Source organism: Neolamprologus multifasciatus, chromosome 7, assembly GCF_963576455.1.
Source record: "Neolamprologus multifasciatus chromosome 7, fNeoMul1.2, whole genome shotgun sequence".
In the NCBI taxonomy this organism is placed as follows: Eukaryota; Metazoa; Chordata; class Actinopteri; order Cichliformes; family Cichlidae; genus Neolamprologus; species Neolamprologus multifasciatus.
Genome location: NC_140445.1, coordinates 11,999,898 through 12,017,045, shown reverse-complemented (window position 1 = coordinate 12,017,045; position 17,148 = coordinate 11,999,898). Strand labels below are relative to the sequence as shown.

Genomic DNA, 17,148 nt, shown 5'->3' with positions numbered 1-17,148 from the left:
CTGCACGCTGCCACTCAGCGTCTTCCACTCGCCTGTTACTGTAATAACCTATGCTTCCTTGAGCCTAAGCAGTGGCGTCCACACTTTCACTTTTCAGAATAAAAGCCGACATTTCATTATTTATTATTTTCATATAGACTCAGAAAGGCTTCATCACAGTGTAGTTATTGCAACCCCTGAAACTTGAATATGGGGAATAAAAACGGAATATTTTGGGTAAGTCGTTTTTAGTTCGGTGAACTACTGTGCTTTTATTCTGGAAATCTGAAAGGAAGTTTTTTTCTTGATACGGTTGATGGTGGAGGGGGTAGCAGACATGTTGCTATCCTCAAAAAGTGCCTCCTGAGTCATAACACCATGTGAACCCTAGTTACGGTAGGCATCTTCATAAATAACGCTAATTAATAGATATGCTTCATCACCTCTTTGTGGGCTTCCTTGTGTTATTGCTCTACATTAGCTAAACGTAAGATTGCTCTGCCTGACACCATTTAGCTGTATCTCATTGTTGTAATATAACTTAACATGAAATTATTTTACATTTGTTCCATTTTAAAACCGTGCGAAGAATATCACGCGCTGAAATGCACGTAGTCAAAGTCTTACGCATGCCCAAAAGCCACTATTTTATGCCTGCCGCCATCTGTGGTATTTAATTACATGGGGATCTTTAGTGTGGATTTATTATTATACTTTAAGCATGATAGTTCTCGTGTCCATTTTTAAATACTTTAACTTAAACCGTGTTTACCAAAAATGTTTGTTTCCTCTGCAAGTAAAGAAACAGTTTTAGTCTTAGGGTTTTTTTGTTTTGTTTGTTTGTTTGTTTGTTTGTTTGTTTGATTTTAGACACTTAAACTTGGCACATTTAGCATTTCCCGAGAGTACAAATTTTAGGTCAACATTTTAAAACCTTTTTCCAAATACACCCCTTACAACTTGGCAAAATAAGATAAGATAGCTTGTTTTTAAAAGTTTTTAAAATTTCACTTTTAAATCCCCCAATAAGTCCAGAGAGCACAGTTTTTTGTTAGTATATGTAGTGGACTGCTGTTAATGTAATGCTTTTCTAGTCTTACTCATCTTTATAGCTGTAACTGTTCATGCCACCTATTTCCTCCTCTTTGGATTCTGGTTCAAACATGTTCAGATACATTTTAAAAACATGCCATTTTTACATGCATTAATCTGTTTTAGAATTAGTTTTCAAACATCCACACAGGTCAACGGTTGACATGGTGCAGATTCAGTATCTCTCTCTTTGAGTCCCCTTTCATTCTTCATCCATATCTCTTACTTGTTTTTTATTACTATTATTAATTTATAAAAATATAATAGATCTGACAACTGTATACACTCTATAGTGGTATAGTGGTCATATACCAACCATTTATTAAAATTTGTTATGTCCATAAATCTGCAGGGTTTGAAATCTCCCCATATGTTAGTCCTTGTTTGTCAACATACCATAGTCTACAATAAGTTTATGACTAAATTAGTTGTTCTTGGTTTACCAAGTAAAATAATGCATTATTTTCTTTGTTTTTATTAAGTATTTAGGATTCCAGTGGTATAGAAAAATAGTGCGAAAATACTTCACTAAAGATATATTTTATTTGCAGGAATGAACAAATAAAATTAGCTTTCCTAGGGTACAATGTAATGGTTCAGAATGGTCAATCCACCCATTTATCCATCCATTTTCTTCTGCTTTTCCGGGACCGATGTGTGAGCAGAAACCTAAACAGTCTTTGTTTAGGTTTCCAGCTTATCCAAAGGAACACAGAGGCATTTCACAAATTGTGAATTGTACAAAGGTTGAATAATAAGACACTTGGGTTCAGGTCAGACGGGCTGTTTCTCCAAATAACGCCCCTCCCGGTATCACCGTCATTGCCAATGTAAGCATTAAGTCTCCCGGTGGGCCAATGTAGGCAAAGAAGCACAAATGACAGTCACCTGTCCCAAAGGCACAGGGAACGCTCTTGTCCACTGGTAAAAACCACATGGTACTAGCAGAAACCAAAGCATGCTCAGGGTATAACAGAATGCCCATTGCAGATTTTAGCCCTTCTGCAGGAGACTAGTTCCGAAGTCCGAGGTCATTTTCTTTTCTTTTTTTCCATTTCCAAACAATCTCGCTAGCAGTTGTTACCAAGCTTTTTGGGGGATTTTGTAGCCCTTTCCAGCCTTGTGCAGGTCTACAACCTTGTCCTTGACGTCCTTTGACAGCTCTTTGTCTATGGAGATGGAGAGGTGGGAATGGAGGTTGAGGTCAGAATAAGTCTGCGGGAGCCAGAATTCTGGCTTCCACTGCTCAATGGAAATTAATCTACCATAAAAATTTATAGCCTTTTGTTGCTCAGAAGAGACTCAAATAATTAGTTCCCCCTTCTCTAACCTTTAAATGCCTATTTTTATGCCTATTATGTATGTCATGTCATTGAACAAGTTTTAGTGTTTTAACACACTGTTATTGGGCCTATTCGGCTAAGGAACTGTAATTTTAGTGTTTCAGCATGTTCAGCTGCTTTTCATAGTCAGTATAATGAGCATTTTCTCTATAAGCGTAACAAAACAAAGATTACATTTCTAAGAATTACTTACTTATACATAACTCATTGAAATATATAAAGTCATTGTACTCTACAGTATGTTGCAAACTGCAGTATGTCAATCTGCAATACAGGGTTGACAAGTGACCAGACTTAAAAATTTGGCAGGGTATGAATAAATTATTTCTCCTACTATATACAGCAGTTGAATTGTCTTGTGTGTTTGTCTGTTTCATTAGAACTGATAAATGCAAAGTAAACCATTCCTCGTCATATAAGTGACTTTCTATATGCTATGCTACCTAGTTGCTTGGTTTTGTTGTTTAATAAGCAATGTCATTGTGTGGTTTTATGCTAATTTTATCAGACTGCAATGTACCGTCTTCCTCAAACTGCCCTGCTTCACTAACAGCAGATAGATGGGTGCAAAGAGAGTGCAGGGTTGTTTTCAGGAGCTGGTGTTGGTTCCATTGAATGGAACTCTTATGCTCTTATGCTTTAGCATAGCAGTACCTTTTGGATAATTTCATGCTCCTAACAATTTGCGTTTTAACAAGCATTTATGTCTGCGTAGGTTCATGGTAATCTAAGAAGCTTGGAAAGAAAAGCGACCAGACTTCTTTAAGTTTCTTGAAGATGTTTTACTTCTTGTTCAAGAAGCTTCTTCAGCCTTTTAAATGCTCGTACACTGAATTATTGCTGTTTTGGAACAAAAGCACAGATTTGCACAGACTGCATTTAACTTTGTTTTTATATATTTTTAAATCTGTTTCCATTTTGTTCTGTCCTCCTGCTTTGCCGTTCACACTACATACTTCATTAGTATTGTGAGCAGTTTTGGCAGACAATATAGATCTGTAGCTCCCTGTAGTGTATTGCAGCTACAAAACACATTTATGAGGTATTGACAGGTCGGCCATAAAAACAAACTTTTGGTTCCAGTCTTGCAAGGGCCTCTCTCACATTTAGGGCCCTGGTGGTCAGTCCCACTTTTCTCCTCACTAAGTAGGTGACGCCCATATTCATCAGTTTCTGCTTGCAATAGCCTGTTTGAAATACTCATTCAAACATGTTTATGTTTGGATGAAATACAAATTCAAATTTTATTTGTCACATACACAATCGTACATAGTACGACATGCAGTGAAATGCTTGTTGCTGTGCAATGCCGAACCAAACGTAGACATAAAAGTAAACATAAAACTAACTAGCAAGTAATTTACATAATATACAAATTTAAAAATTAACTGTAAAAAATGTACAATAAAATGAAAGGTTAAAAATAATTAACAAAACAAAAATAGAATGTGCAGATAAACAAATTTAAGAAATTATAAAAGTTTGCAAATAAACAGTGTGCATGTAAAGAGTGTGCAAACAAACAGTGCACAGTAACAGTTTGCAGTGGAATAAATTGTTCCTGATGTATAGTAGTGAGAGAGAGAGAGTCCAGTCCTACACAAGGTTCAGGGACCGAATAGCCTGAGGGAAGAAGCTCCTCTGTAATGAAGAGCTGTTTTGGACTTGAGGGAGTGGAAGTGCTCCCATGAACTCAAAAGTGAGAAGAGTCCATTGTTGAGATGAGAGCGATCCTTCATAATCTTCCTGGCTTTGGTCTTGCACTGCTTAGTGTACATGGACCGAAGGTAAGGAAGCTCATAGCAAATTAGGGCTGCCGATTATTTTGATAGTTGACTAGTCACCGATTATTTTTGCGATTAGTCGACTTAACAGATCATGTGTCCATTGGACGTAAAACATACAGCTTATTGCACCAGCATGCATCTGCTCTTATATAACTATCATTATCTTACAGCTTTAAGTGTTTAAGGTATGTGCTAACTAAAAAAAAAAGCCAAGATGATAGTTTATTAAATTTTAATGAAATTTGCAGATTGTTTTGGTGGAGTTTAATAAACTCAGCCGTCTGCTCCTTGCTATCTAAAATATAACAGGACACCGGAGTATATTCTCGAGCATCTCATACTTCTGATAATCAGTTGTCTGCTTGACGTTTATTCAGCTCTTTAAAACTATAACTTTAATCTCAGCCAACTCAAGAACAAATAAAATACTGAAAAAGACCAAACAATAACATTTTTAAGTTATCTTAGTGACATATATATCATGTTTAACCTGAATAGCGAAAGACGGCAGTGGGTTTGAAAATGATTTGCCGGGAGTCTGGTGTTCTCACCAGCTCTAGTGAGCCTTGAACCCCGGCTAGATATCGAGCTGGTGGGTAACAGATGTCTCTGAAAACGTTGGAGCGCTTTTGAAAATATGTGGTGTCTTGATAAACTGAGCAGATATTTCAAGTTTACACAGCCACATTCTCGCCTGAAAATATGTTAAACAAACGTTTAACATATTTTCACATATTTTGTGACCCAGAAAGAATAATAAAAGAGATATTAAAACTAACTAGCTGCCGCCATTGTTGAAAACTGAGCAGGGCCGCGCTATGAATTCTGGGATACGTTGGGCCACGAAGTATACACCCGACCCATCTTTCAAATCTGGGGAAATAAAGGGTGCATTTGTCGGCCGCATTTGTCGGAGTCTTCGAATTTGGACAGTCTTTGTCGTGTCGCTGTAACGTAATTGGCCTACAAATGCGGACACAGGAGGATGCGGTTTCTGAATTTGGACACAACTACGATACCGGACACTGCTTCTTCTTCTTCTTCTCGGGGGTTAACGGCAGCTGGCATCCTTGTACATGCATTGCTGCCATCTTCTGTTTCAGTCTGCTATTACACTCTTAAATACTACTACTTATTCCTGCGTCTTTTGGGATCTTACAAAGCTTCAAACGACGCGTCGACTATTAAATTAGTCGTCGACGATTTTGATAGTCAACATAATTGTGACTAGCCGAGTAATCGTGGAAGACCTATAGCGAATGATGCATTTGGCTAAGCACACCACTTTTTGAAGATCTCGTCTGTCCTTCTTGGGGCTGTTCCCATACCAGGTGCAGATATTTCCCCATTTGGATGCTCTCAATGGTGCAGAAGTAAAAGTTCTTAAGCATCCTCAGCTGGAAATGGAAGTCTCTAAATCTTCTGAGGAAGAAGAGACGCTGACAGGCTTTCTTAACCAGGGTGTTAATGTGACATGACCATGACGGGTCCTGAGTGATGTGGACACCCAGGTACTGGAAGCTATCCACTCTCTCCTCTGGCGCACCACTGATGTTTAGCGGCTCGTAATTCCTCGCCTGCTATGTACTGAAGTCCACAATCAGCTCCTTTGTCTTGCTGAAGTTTAGGAGGAGATTGTTCTCCTGGCACCATTTGACTAATCTAGAGTATGTAGTTATTAGAACTAGTTATTTTAGTCATTTTCATCCATACCAAAGATTAGCGATATTTCTAATTTCTTAATCGACTAACCGTAAAAAAAAGTTGTACGAACCGGCAAGTCTAAAGAAACACTCAGTTAAATTTAAGAACTGTTTAAAAAAAAGTCAAAAATTAATAACAAACGTTTTTTTAAACCATTAATCACATTCTTCAATAAATGAATCATGCCGCTTAACTGTACAACACCTTGCATCATGCATTATCAAAATTGTACGTTATACTCCAGACAGAACCAACAACTAAGAACACTTAAAACAAACCCATGCTAAATATGATATGAAAACATGTTGCTACAAAAGATGTTCATGTACTGTTAAAGTATGAAAAATTAACATTGGAAAAGTGTGGTGCATTGTGGCGTTCATTATGAATGATGCATGCTGTTTGAAAATTCATAACAACCACTTCAGTAAAACTAAAATTCTAAAACAACAAAACAAGAACTCATCCAGCCATTTACTTCCACGTATCTAAATTCCAGAGGCGGCAGCCCAGGCCTCCCTCTCGCCACCTCCTCCAAGTTATCCAGGGAATCATCAAGCTTTTCCGAGGCCAGCCAATAAATGTAATCTCTCCCGTGTTGTCCCGAGTCTATGCCGGAACACCCTACTTAGGAGAGAACCACCTTAGCCGTCTCCATTCGATGTGGAGGACTAGCAGTTTTACTCTGAACCCCTCCATAATGACTGAATGCCTCACCCTGTCGCTAAGGGAGTGCCCATCCACCTTTTGGAGAAAATTTCAGCTGCCGGTATCTGCGAACTAACTAATAGTGTTCACAAAAACATGAAGCAGAGATTAATAGATCCAGGTGTATCTCAATAACAACCCTCCATCTGGTGGCAGATGGTTACATAACATTTAGGACACAATATCAGAATCAGAAAACTTTATTATTCCCCAAGAAAATTATGTGCTTACAGTTGCTCCAAGACAGTAAAAACAGTAACAGACTGAACTAAATTAAATACAATTCAATATATTACAAAGTTACAAAAATTAGGAATAGCTTTAATGTATGCAAATAGCTCAATTATAAATATCCAGAATATTACAGAGATTAAATACACATGATTGATATTTTACTCTAAACTGTAAAAATTTGTTATTTGTTATTTTCTCAGCAGCGGGACGTTCACTACTTTTGATTTTTCCTCCACATTTTACCTTTAAAAACTATTTACTTTGCCTTGTTTGGTATCATCCTTTTCAGCACAACCTCACGTGTCTGAATTTACACTTATGTTTTCATTTTGACATACTGTATTAACACAATTGATCTAAAATCAGACAAAAAAATATAAAATCAGAGTAGAAAAAGTTATATTTTTACTGTAACAACCACAAACATGTTTAATGAATCATATTTCATAACTTTAAATGCAAATATGAATTGTCAATTTTAAAATCCTATGCACAAGTTTTGCAAACAAAGTTATTTGCATCCATTTACCTTTTTTAAATACCTTGATTTTTTTAAATAACCATTTCAGACTATTTACAGAACAATCAGCTGTTCTGCATTCAATAAGATGCCACACAAATTATTTGTGCCACTCCAAAAAAATAATTTCTGTCCAGGAGAACATGACGGGCTGATACCTGCAGGTCTGACAGCAGCAGGTGTATCACTCTTGTTTTTACCTGGAGACAGCAGTCGCCTCATTGTTCTGACACACAAAACAAAACTATCCACAACACTACACACTAACTACTAGGGGTGCAACGATACACAAAATTCACGGTTCGGTTCGGTTCGATACTTTGGTGTCACGGTTCGATATTTTTTCGATACACAAAAAAATGTTCATGCCTTTTTATTAATTTGTCATTTATTAAATTTTCACGGCACATTCTGCACCACCTCTCTGTGCGTTCATCATTTGTTTGAAGCCAGCTCACCTCCTGCAACCACTTTTCCGAGAATACGCGCTTCTTTTGTGGTTCGGACTCCTGACATTTCTTTGGAGGTGGAGGAACACCAAAGTAATTGCTTAAAGGAGCTTCTTCGACATCTTTAAGAGTTCTAAACAAATGTCTGTCCTCCTCCTGAAAATCTTATGTATGCAAACACGCGTTGCAACTTCTTATCTTGTGCGCGTTTTTTATTTTGACAGCGAATGCGCACCTGCGGACCACTTATGTGCACCCCTGGTTATATAGCTCGTCATATTGCAGCCACAGAAATTCTTTTGTCCATGAAACCATAAAGCTGCACTTTCTTTTTGCCTTATAGTCTGATTTGTCATAACTTTTCCGTTTTGTGGTAAGCTTTTCTTTGGCTGTCCCTTCTTCACCCTGACCTGTCTTATTTGGCTCAGCAGAACTAAAATATATATCCTGCTGCTTTTACACACGCACTCACATAACTCTCAGCGATTCTCTGCGCGATCAACCTCTCACATGTTTAAGCTTGCTGTGGGAGATTTCACTTGTCATGTTTGCATAGTAAGCTGACGATTGATAAGACGATGTCAGAGGAATTGGTGCGCAAATTATCATCACTCACCAATCAGTGCTGTCGCTCTCTATACACAGTTCGCGCGATTACAAAGTGAAAGCAAAAAACAAGCGCAAATTCAAACACAATTTCAATTATTTCACATATTGACAGTGGCTCACTGATGCCAATGACATAATTACCCAGCTACATTTCCGAAAGAATGCAAAAGCATTGACATATATTTTTCCTTCCTACAATAGGCCGACGAGCAGAGCAGGGCAGCCCGACTGGAAAAATCGCTAGCCCCGGGACGTTGGGCTAGCGATTTTGCGAGCCCTGTATCTGATTGAGGAATCACTCATCTTTGGAAAAGAGAGTTTATTACAGAGAAATGTCTCTTTCCAAAATAAAAGCTATACTATACGCTTCTTCTGGGCTGTATTCTCAGCAGCATATTAAACATATCAGGTCCCCATAAGGAGAATCATGTGCTAACGGCTGTCTAAATGACTCGGGTAAAGTTTGTATGCGTGCTTGTTGTTTTTGTCTGCTTCCACTTGTCTTTGCACTAGGATGCTATCGGGTAAATGTGCAGTCATATTCGTTGTGTTCCCACTAGTGCTGTCAGCCTTAATCTGAAATGAGGTTAACGCCACAACACGGCAAATCTCCGTTAACGAGCTACCGCGGATTGCCCCGTGTGTGGGGCTGGACAGCATCAACACATTAACGAGCTAACTGCGCTAACACACTAGTTCCCACTCATGTAATTGAGCATTGCGTGGCACATCTGACATACTGTTTTACTTTAGTCCATGATGCGCTTACCTTCAGGGTCATACGTCACATGAAGACCAAAATAGTTCCAGACGCCAGATCTGAATGAGGGTGGGGGAGGTTCAATTTGCCATGTTGCAACGAGCTTAACTTCTGTCTAGCTAGCTTGCCCTGCGCTCAGTGAATCTGTGTTCGACTACTCCGCCTAGGCTGCACTGTCGAGCGCAGATCCACTGAGCGCTCAACACAGACAGCATCGTCAGAAGGAAAGTTGATAAAATAAATTAAAAATGTTGTATTGTTCGATACATATGCGTACCGAACCGAAAGCACTGTATCGAACAGTTCAATATCGATACGAGTATCGTTGCACCCCTACTAACTACACAAGACAACACATTAACTACACACTCCAAACACGCTAAACGTCACAAATCTCTCACATCTCAAAACTCACTCACTCTCTTCAGTGTTGGGGAGTAACGGAATACATGTACCGCCGTTACGTATTTAAAATACAAAATATGAGTAACTGTATTCCGTTACAGTTACCATTTAAAAAGGTGGTATTTAGAATACAATTACTTTGTTGAAATAAATGGATTACACGGCGGTACTTCCCTGTTTCATATTGTGGCGGGTCAGGCCTGTTTGGGTTTTGTTTGACAGCTACGTTCTGTTGTTCCAGGCGGCAGCATTACGGTTGCCATGGTTACAGGATGACGCTCTCTCTCTGCGTGTTTCCTGGGTGAGAGAGGCCTTTTTATTGTTGTTGTGCTAAGCTAATAGGCAGAATGCTGCAGGTATAGCTCTAAAGAATGTAGCTTCATGGGCAGTGTAGTCCGTGCTGCAGGGAGAATGGACTGCCATACACGTTATGTGTCTGTGAGCGAGGGAGGGAGAAAAAGGAAAAGTACGAGCTGTCATCGAGCAGAAACAGGAGCTGGAAGCATGCAAATATAATAATAACCACTGCAGCCAAGAAGAGTGCCTGACGAGCCCAGTTGTAAGTACGCTATTAAGACTCGACTGTACACCGTGTTCATGTTTTCCTCTGAAACAATAAGTTCAGTTGGAGCAGCCTTTCAACGCCTCTCTCTGTCTCTCGCTAGCAAAGTTGACCCAGACAACAAAGTAAAGCTAGTTTTCAGCTACGAGCCCGACACAGAACCCGACGTATTAGCCAGAGGTCCCTTTACTACGGTTCGGAGCCGCAGACCTTCAGTAACAGTAATAAATCACAGCAATAGTACATTCATGTAGTTGTAAACAACATGATAATATATTAAGTAATCCAAAGTATTCAGAATACGTTACTCTCATTGAGTAACGTAACGGAATACGTTACAGAATACATTTTGGGGCATGTATTCTGTATTCTGTAATGGAATACATTTTAGAAGTAACCTTCCCAACACTGACTCTCTTTTTCTGCTGTCTTTCTCACTCACTCTCTCTCTCTTTCTCTCTCTCTCATTCTCTCCCTCCGTCACTCCTAAAACGTCCCCTGTTTTTTTTGCTCATAAGCAGAGAGTGCTTGCTAGTGCAGTCGTTAGACGGTAAACGTCACGAAACTATTCAGGAAAAAAACGCAGCATATATTGTTTATCATGACTCGTGGCCTACTAACACAATTTAAAAAATGGTATATATCACCTTGTTGCTTTGTCTTTAAGTGGTCATGTGATTGGCTTACCAATCACATGACCACAGCAGCACTCATGCGATTGTTTTGCCCCCTGAGCTCCAGCTGTTGTGCTAGACAGTGATCGGGAGCGCACACAGCTGCTTAAAGCTGTAGCGTCCAGATTACTTACGTAGTCGTCGTTAGTAACGCCATTACTTGTTACGCCGTTATTCCCATCACTGGTTTTAAGACATGACAGGAATTGACAGGGACAGCCAGTCACTCATGATGAAACACAGCTGAGATTTGAAAAATAGTGACTGTGAGTGGCTGGCACAAAAGTAGATGTACAGTTATCAAAAACATTACCTTTATCCCTGGTATAGATTTGTTTTGGATTTATTCCCAGTAATAAAGTTGAGCACACCAAAATGAATGAAGGTGTGTTCACCATTTTAAAGTAAGTAATTTGTTACTTCGTTACATTTGTTAATACTGGGAGAATAAGAAAATAGATAGGCTAGTGGATATTTTTCCTGAAAATCTTTAAAGAAAAACTATATTCCAACATTTACTACTTTAACCAGGATGGTACCACAGGACCACCACACACCAGTGTTAAGGCTACACAGCAGGTACAGCTGACCACACAATATACCTCTGACCACAATGGCCAAAGGGTGTGAGAATAAGGCAGGAAAATACTGCTTTTCAGCCTCGTGTTGTGCTACTCTTTAATATCTGTACCTGTAATTAGTACACTTACAATATCCCTTTTGTCATTCCTCTTTTTATTTTAGATGCAGAGCACAGTGGGTCAGCGCAGCAGGACTACTGTGGCCTACATTGTTCCAATAGTTGGAATATGTGCTGCTGCTTTCCTTCTTACCAATATCTTCATTTACCTCTATCTGGACTCTGTGTATCAGCCTGGTTTGCAGCAAGTTTCACCTCTGGTGGGCTGTGTGCCTCAACACTTTAAAATGCCAACCATGAAAGACTGCACCGCCTGGCTCCAGTGTTTACAAATAAACACTGAAGTACACGAGCTGAAGCTGATTGGCCAGGGAGCAGTGAAGAAGGTAGACAGATTTTTATATATATGTGTGTGTGTGTGTGTGTGTGTGTGTGTGTGTGTGTGTGTGTATTGGCTAAGTTTGTATGTGTATCAAATAAATGTAATGTCAAGAGATTCCATGTTAATTTCCCATTGTAACTTTAGCAACTTATCATAGTTGTGACACTGGACAACATGTCACAACAAAATACAAAGCACACTGATGTTATACGGGTCCCACATTGTTTAATGTTCAAAAAAGAAAGTTTTAGGGCAAATTGCTTGTAACTTAATTGTAACATTCACATTCGTTGCCATGAAAAAAAAAATCTCTCTTGAGAGTGCCTCTTGAGGAGGTGCAGAGGTGGACGATGAACTCAACCCGGATGTCTATTGTCTCATGTAGTCTTTTACTGAATTCACTAAATGCCAGAGTGGGTGTAATTTACCTCTGCAATGGAGTCGGGTGGGTCGCCCCATGCTCTGTGGTGGTGGTGCTACTGCTGTGGGCCCGTGTCTGAGTCGCCTGGGCCCCCTGCTTTTGATGGCTTCTGGGGAATGAGGGTGACTATGGGGGTCAACAAGGGAGCTAATATTTGATTTTATTGTAAATTAATAAAATAAAATTGATGATAATAACAATAAGATTGAATGAAATATGACATTCAAGTGGACCAGTATAGCAAAAGCCGTAATGGTCTACTTGGTAAAATAAATCTGTTGGGCATTTTTCTTGGCCTTTAGACAATAACTCTGATTCTAATTGCTACAGTGTCAGACGGGACATACAAAAAGAAGAAGAAAAAAAGCATAAATAAAGCTAAAATAATTGATTATGTCATAAAGTAATACATGGCAGGTTAGTACAGTTAAAAATACAGATTTTGTTAAAAATATTAATTTTTATCATTGGCAACAGTCAGTAGACCTTGTGAATCTCATCTATTTGGTTTTCTTTCCTCAGGTTTATTTGGCAGAGTGGAGAGGCCAGAAGGTAGCTCTGTCAAGGCTATCATCTCTCAATTACTTGGAGGATTTTCTCCATGGATTGTCAATGTTACAGGCCCTGCAGAGCCCCCAGGTGGTTCAGTTGGTGGGGTTTTGCCTTGAAGAGCACATCATTTTGACAGAACACCACCCATTTGGCTCATTGCTTAATCTGGATGATGTTCTTGAAAAAGAGCAGCACCAGCAACACAACAATTGGGAGATGCGGCTGAGGCTAGCTATAGATTACGTCACCATCCTCCATTACCTTCATAACAGCCCAGTTGGGCGACGAGTTATGTGCGATTCAAACAGCCTTGAGAAAACTCTGTCCCAATTTCTACTGACAAATGACTTTCATCTAGTAGTGAATGACCTTGATGCACTTCCTGAAGTGGATATGTCCAGAAACTTGTCAGTGAAATGTGGCCATCGGGAGCTCACTGGAGATTTTGTTGCCCCAGAGCAGCTATGGCCATTCAGAAACAATGGAAAGCCTTTTTCAGACAATCTCATGCCAGAGTATGATGAGAAGACCGATATTTGGAAGATCCCAGATGTGACGTGGTTCCTTATGGGAAAGGTACCTGGCGGGGATTTAGTCCATTTCCATCTTTTTCAGATCCATGAGAAGTGCAAGAAGAAGGATCCCACCGACCGCCCTTCAGCTTTTGATGTTTTGAAGGTTTACAAATCAGTCTACAGCAGCATGGTACGAGACAGTGCTGGGTTTAGAGATATGCTGTAGAGTAATGCCTCATTTGAAGAGACTATCAATATACAAGAACTATCCAAGCTATGGTTTGGCTATCTCATGTACTTTAATAAATGCACTTCACTTGTTCTGTCTGTCAATCTTTCAGCAAATATTTCTGTATGTCTAGAAATGATGATAGAGCTGGAGTTCTTAATAATATCAACCAGGGCATACCATGGAATTTCCACCTTGAAATTCTATACATAATACCCCATAAGGGCAGTTTATTAAAAAAAAAAAAAAAAAGTTTCCTTGAAATTCTTGGAGTGTATAAGTATTCACAGCCTTTGCAGTATTAATCAAAATTGATTTTAGCTGCATTCTATTTTCATTGATCATTTGTCAGCTGTTTCTACAACTTGACTGAGGTCCACCTGTGGTGATTTCAGTTGATTAGACATGATTTGGAAAGGTACACACCTGTCTGTGTAAGGTCCCATAGTTGATAGTGCATGTTGGAACACAAACCAAGAAAAAAACCTTTTTCACATAAATAGCCTCCTTGACTCCACACTCAAACCAGTGTGTCTCACTATCCAGGATGTGTATGTGCTACGTCCAGATGAACAGATAAGATGTGGTCCCAAATGGAGCTATTTTATTTCATTTTATTTATTTACATATACTAATGGCAAGGATCCAGTTTGATTATAAATAGATTTATTAGAGGTTGAATTAGTCTGCTACAGTGGATCATAATCACTTGTCAGTGGCTTTATCAGTGAACAAGACATTGCTTTCAAGGCAAGAAGCATAAAAAAAATTAAAACAATCTAATAAGTAGCTCTTTTTTTTTTTACAGAGAAAAGAGCAGTTAATTATACAGAATAACCAACAATCTGCAGCCTACCTGGGTCTCACTTGTTGTTCGTTTAAATTAGCAGTTTAGAATGTTTAGAATAAATGGTAGATCACAAAAAGTTAGGACAAACCTGCTATTTACATTTCCCATTGTTTAGATATTTTTCCCCTTTGGTTGATAATTTAAGTTCCATATGGACCAAGGTTTGTTACCTGGTTCTAAAAGCAAATAGAAAATGCAATGTTTGTTTTCTCGTGATTTGAACTGTTCTGTTTTCTTATTCCACCTTATGGCTGGAATAGTATAATGTTCAGACATTATTTATTTATTTGTAACCGCATCAAAGACATATACATTAAATATTGAAATTCAACCTCATGGTTACTTCTCCGTTTAGGTGACTTAGTACACTGATTGATACATTAATTGATCAGGTCTGTGAATATGTAACCATTTATGACTATTACTATAAGAAATGGACATTAATCAAATTTAAAAAGCCATTTTTTGTTTTTGAGTCTTATTTGTTTTGGGATATGGATGCTGGGCTTTGGGGTAGACATTTTCTTTATATGTAGGGAGTAATACTGACTAGTTGGCTTCGATAGAGGTGTGCTTGCCGTTGACAAAGACCCATCTGACTCAGCATCATCAGGATATCTCTGTGAAATGCCTTTGTCAAGATAGCATAAAAAAATGGGTTGGTGCAAGAGTTGAGAGGATAGAAAAGAACAAGCAGCACCTGTAGAGAAAAAGACAAAACCCTTATTATAAATGGGGGAGGTGGGGGGGTGCATTAAATATTACAAGTATGTCAAGTTATACCTTGGAATCTGTGACAGTTATCATCGGATGGTGGAAAGCTGCAGACAGGCCGTAGAAACAAATGGGAGCCAGACATAAAAAGTTGGTGAAAATAATAACAGCCATGCGTTTGGCCATGCTCGCGTCGTATCTGCTGGAGTTATGATTGGGATTGTGTACCATAAAATAGATGTGGATGTAACATAAGCATACAACCATAAAAGCAGTGACATTAACAATCAAGACAGAAATAATGTATGTCCGTGCAGCAGTTGTCCCAGTGTCTATAGGTAAGCAGATGCTTACTTTCTGGTAACTGCTCACACCAACTACTGGCAGCAGTGCAAGAAACGCACACAACAACCAGCCAACAAGCATTAGCACAGATGCATGATGCAACCTCATTTTTCTGTCTGGCCTGATAGCTGAGAAGATGGCATTCCAGCGCTGAAGACTGATTAGAGTTAATGTGAACACAGATAACTCACTGGCAAACACAGATAATGTTCCTACTATATTGCAGCCACTTCCTGTTTGCCAGGTAATCGCATAGTGATGATAATTGGAGCGTGTGTAGAAATCCACAAATGCAATGACCAGCAAGTAGAACCCCATACAGCAATCTGCAAATGCCAGGTGACCTATAAGAAAACGGGTAACAGACATTTTCTGTCGACTGGTCAACAGGATGAAGATCACTAATAGGTTTGCTGAAATGGCAAATAAACTGATGACCCAGACCAATATCCTCAGGATGTCTTTACTCATCACATCTTCACAGGGGTTCAAAGCATCAGGCAGGGGGGTGCATGAGGGTCCATCATCTGCGTCAAGTTCATTACACAGCGAAAAGTCAAAAACTTCACTGAGATGCTCTGAATATGTTTTTACATAGAACAAAGTATCATCCTGAGACTTCTTGGTTGGGCAAATCAGGCTGTTGGGATTGCTATTTGCACTGCCATGAGTTGGAATACCAAACTTTTTAGATTTCAGATGTTGTGAGATGTTGTACTCCAGATACCTCTGAGAGAGCATTGCAGAAGACAGCTGCAGCTTTCCTGAAGTAGCCCATGTCAGGTTGCAGATAACTGCCTCAGAGTGTCTTGCACAGAAATGAAAAGAGTTATTTTTCAGGAAATGAATTACAAGCATATTTTCAAATACAAATTTTGTGACGAAAGTGGGTTGTTGTTTAACCACATTTAAATTGTAAATAAAAACAATGCAATAATCTTCAAATAATTTAAAGCCTATTTTTAATTAAAAATGCAAAGGCAAGTGACCATATGTGCTTTTTTTGTTACTATTAAAACAGTTAGGACATAGTCTATGTTTACCACTGAGTTTCATTATCTCTTCTTTTAAGAACACTGTAAATTAAAGTCTTTTTACATTAACTATTCCTGTGATTTTTGTCATATTTTTCTATTTCATAAAATATCTTTTGAATTTTTAAGAGGTTTGGAACACAGGCAGGTCAAGTTAGCACCTACATGCTTTACTCTGGACTGTTGTTATACATTCAGAATTTGGTTTGGCTATCATTCAAATAAACATGTGTTTCTCCAAAGCCACACTCAACATTAATGGGGATACGGAGATGCACAAGATATGTACATTAATGAATCCCCATAGATGTTGACTTTTAAACTGTGCACTAATAACATGTCTCTCTCCTCTTAAGCCAGAGGATGTGATGTCCATGATTTCTTTTGTGGAAGTCATGCAATGAATTTGAAATAAAGCCTGATTTTTGTCATTATACAACTTTTCCAATTTTTTTTTTAACTCACTTTAATTTAAACTTGCTGTTGTATTACATTTAAAGTTATAATTAGAATATCAATATGAACATTTATTATGTTGTCTTTGCACTATTTTAAATAGAATGTAAATTTGCAAATAATATTTTTTTTCCTTTTTTGGAAATGTGTTTATTACACCATGAATTACTACATGTGATGCAAA

General features: G+C 38.6%; 3 protein-coding genes across 5 annotated transcripts in view; 1 reads left to right on the top strand and 2 right to left on the bottom strand.

Moving 5' to 3' along the window:
• pam (peptidylglycine alpha-amidating monooxygenase) overlaps window positions 1-105 on the bottom strand; it is a 54,191-nt gene extending 54,086 nt beyond the window's left edge. For 2 of the 3 annotated variants that reach the window (XM_085167596.1, XM_085167599.1), the window contains exon 1: window positions 1-105. The gene's annotated coding sequence lies outside the window, so the exon portion shown is untranslated. The other variant, XM_085167598.1, reaches the window with a different exon arrangement.
• A 140-nt stretch (window positions 106-245) lies between these two features.
• On the top strand, window positions 246-14,876 carry pomk (protein O-mannose kinase). Its single transcript, XM_085167646.1, has 3 exons — window positions 246-375; window positions 11,571-11,852; window positions 12,792-14,876. Exons 2-3 carry the CDS (start codon window positions 11,571-11,573, stop codon window positions 13,560-13,562), a joined length of 1,053 nt encoding a protein of 350 aa, XP_085023772.1. The 5' UTR covers window positions 246-375; the 3' UTR covers window positions 13,563-14,876.
• Window positions 7,762-17,148, bottom strand: part of LOC146513847 (thyrotropin receptor-like) — a 22,369-nt gene continuing 12,982 nt past the window's right edge. The window contains exons 10-11 of the mRNA XM_085167686.1: window positions 15,199-16,282; window positions 7,762-15,115 (exon numbers count right to left, since the gene is read on the bottom strand). Of these exons, the coding sequence (XP_085023812.1) occupies window positions 14,942-15,115; window positions 15,199-16,282 (1,258 nt within the window). The 3' untranslated portion in view covers window positions 7,762-14,941. The remainder of the gene's footprint in view (window positions 15,116-15,198; window positions 16,283-17,148) is intronic.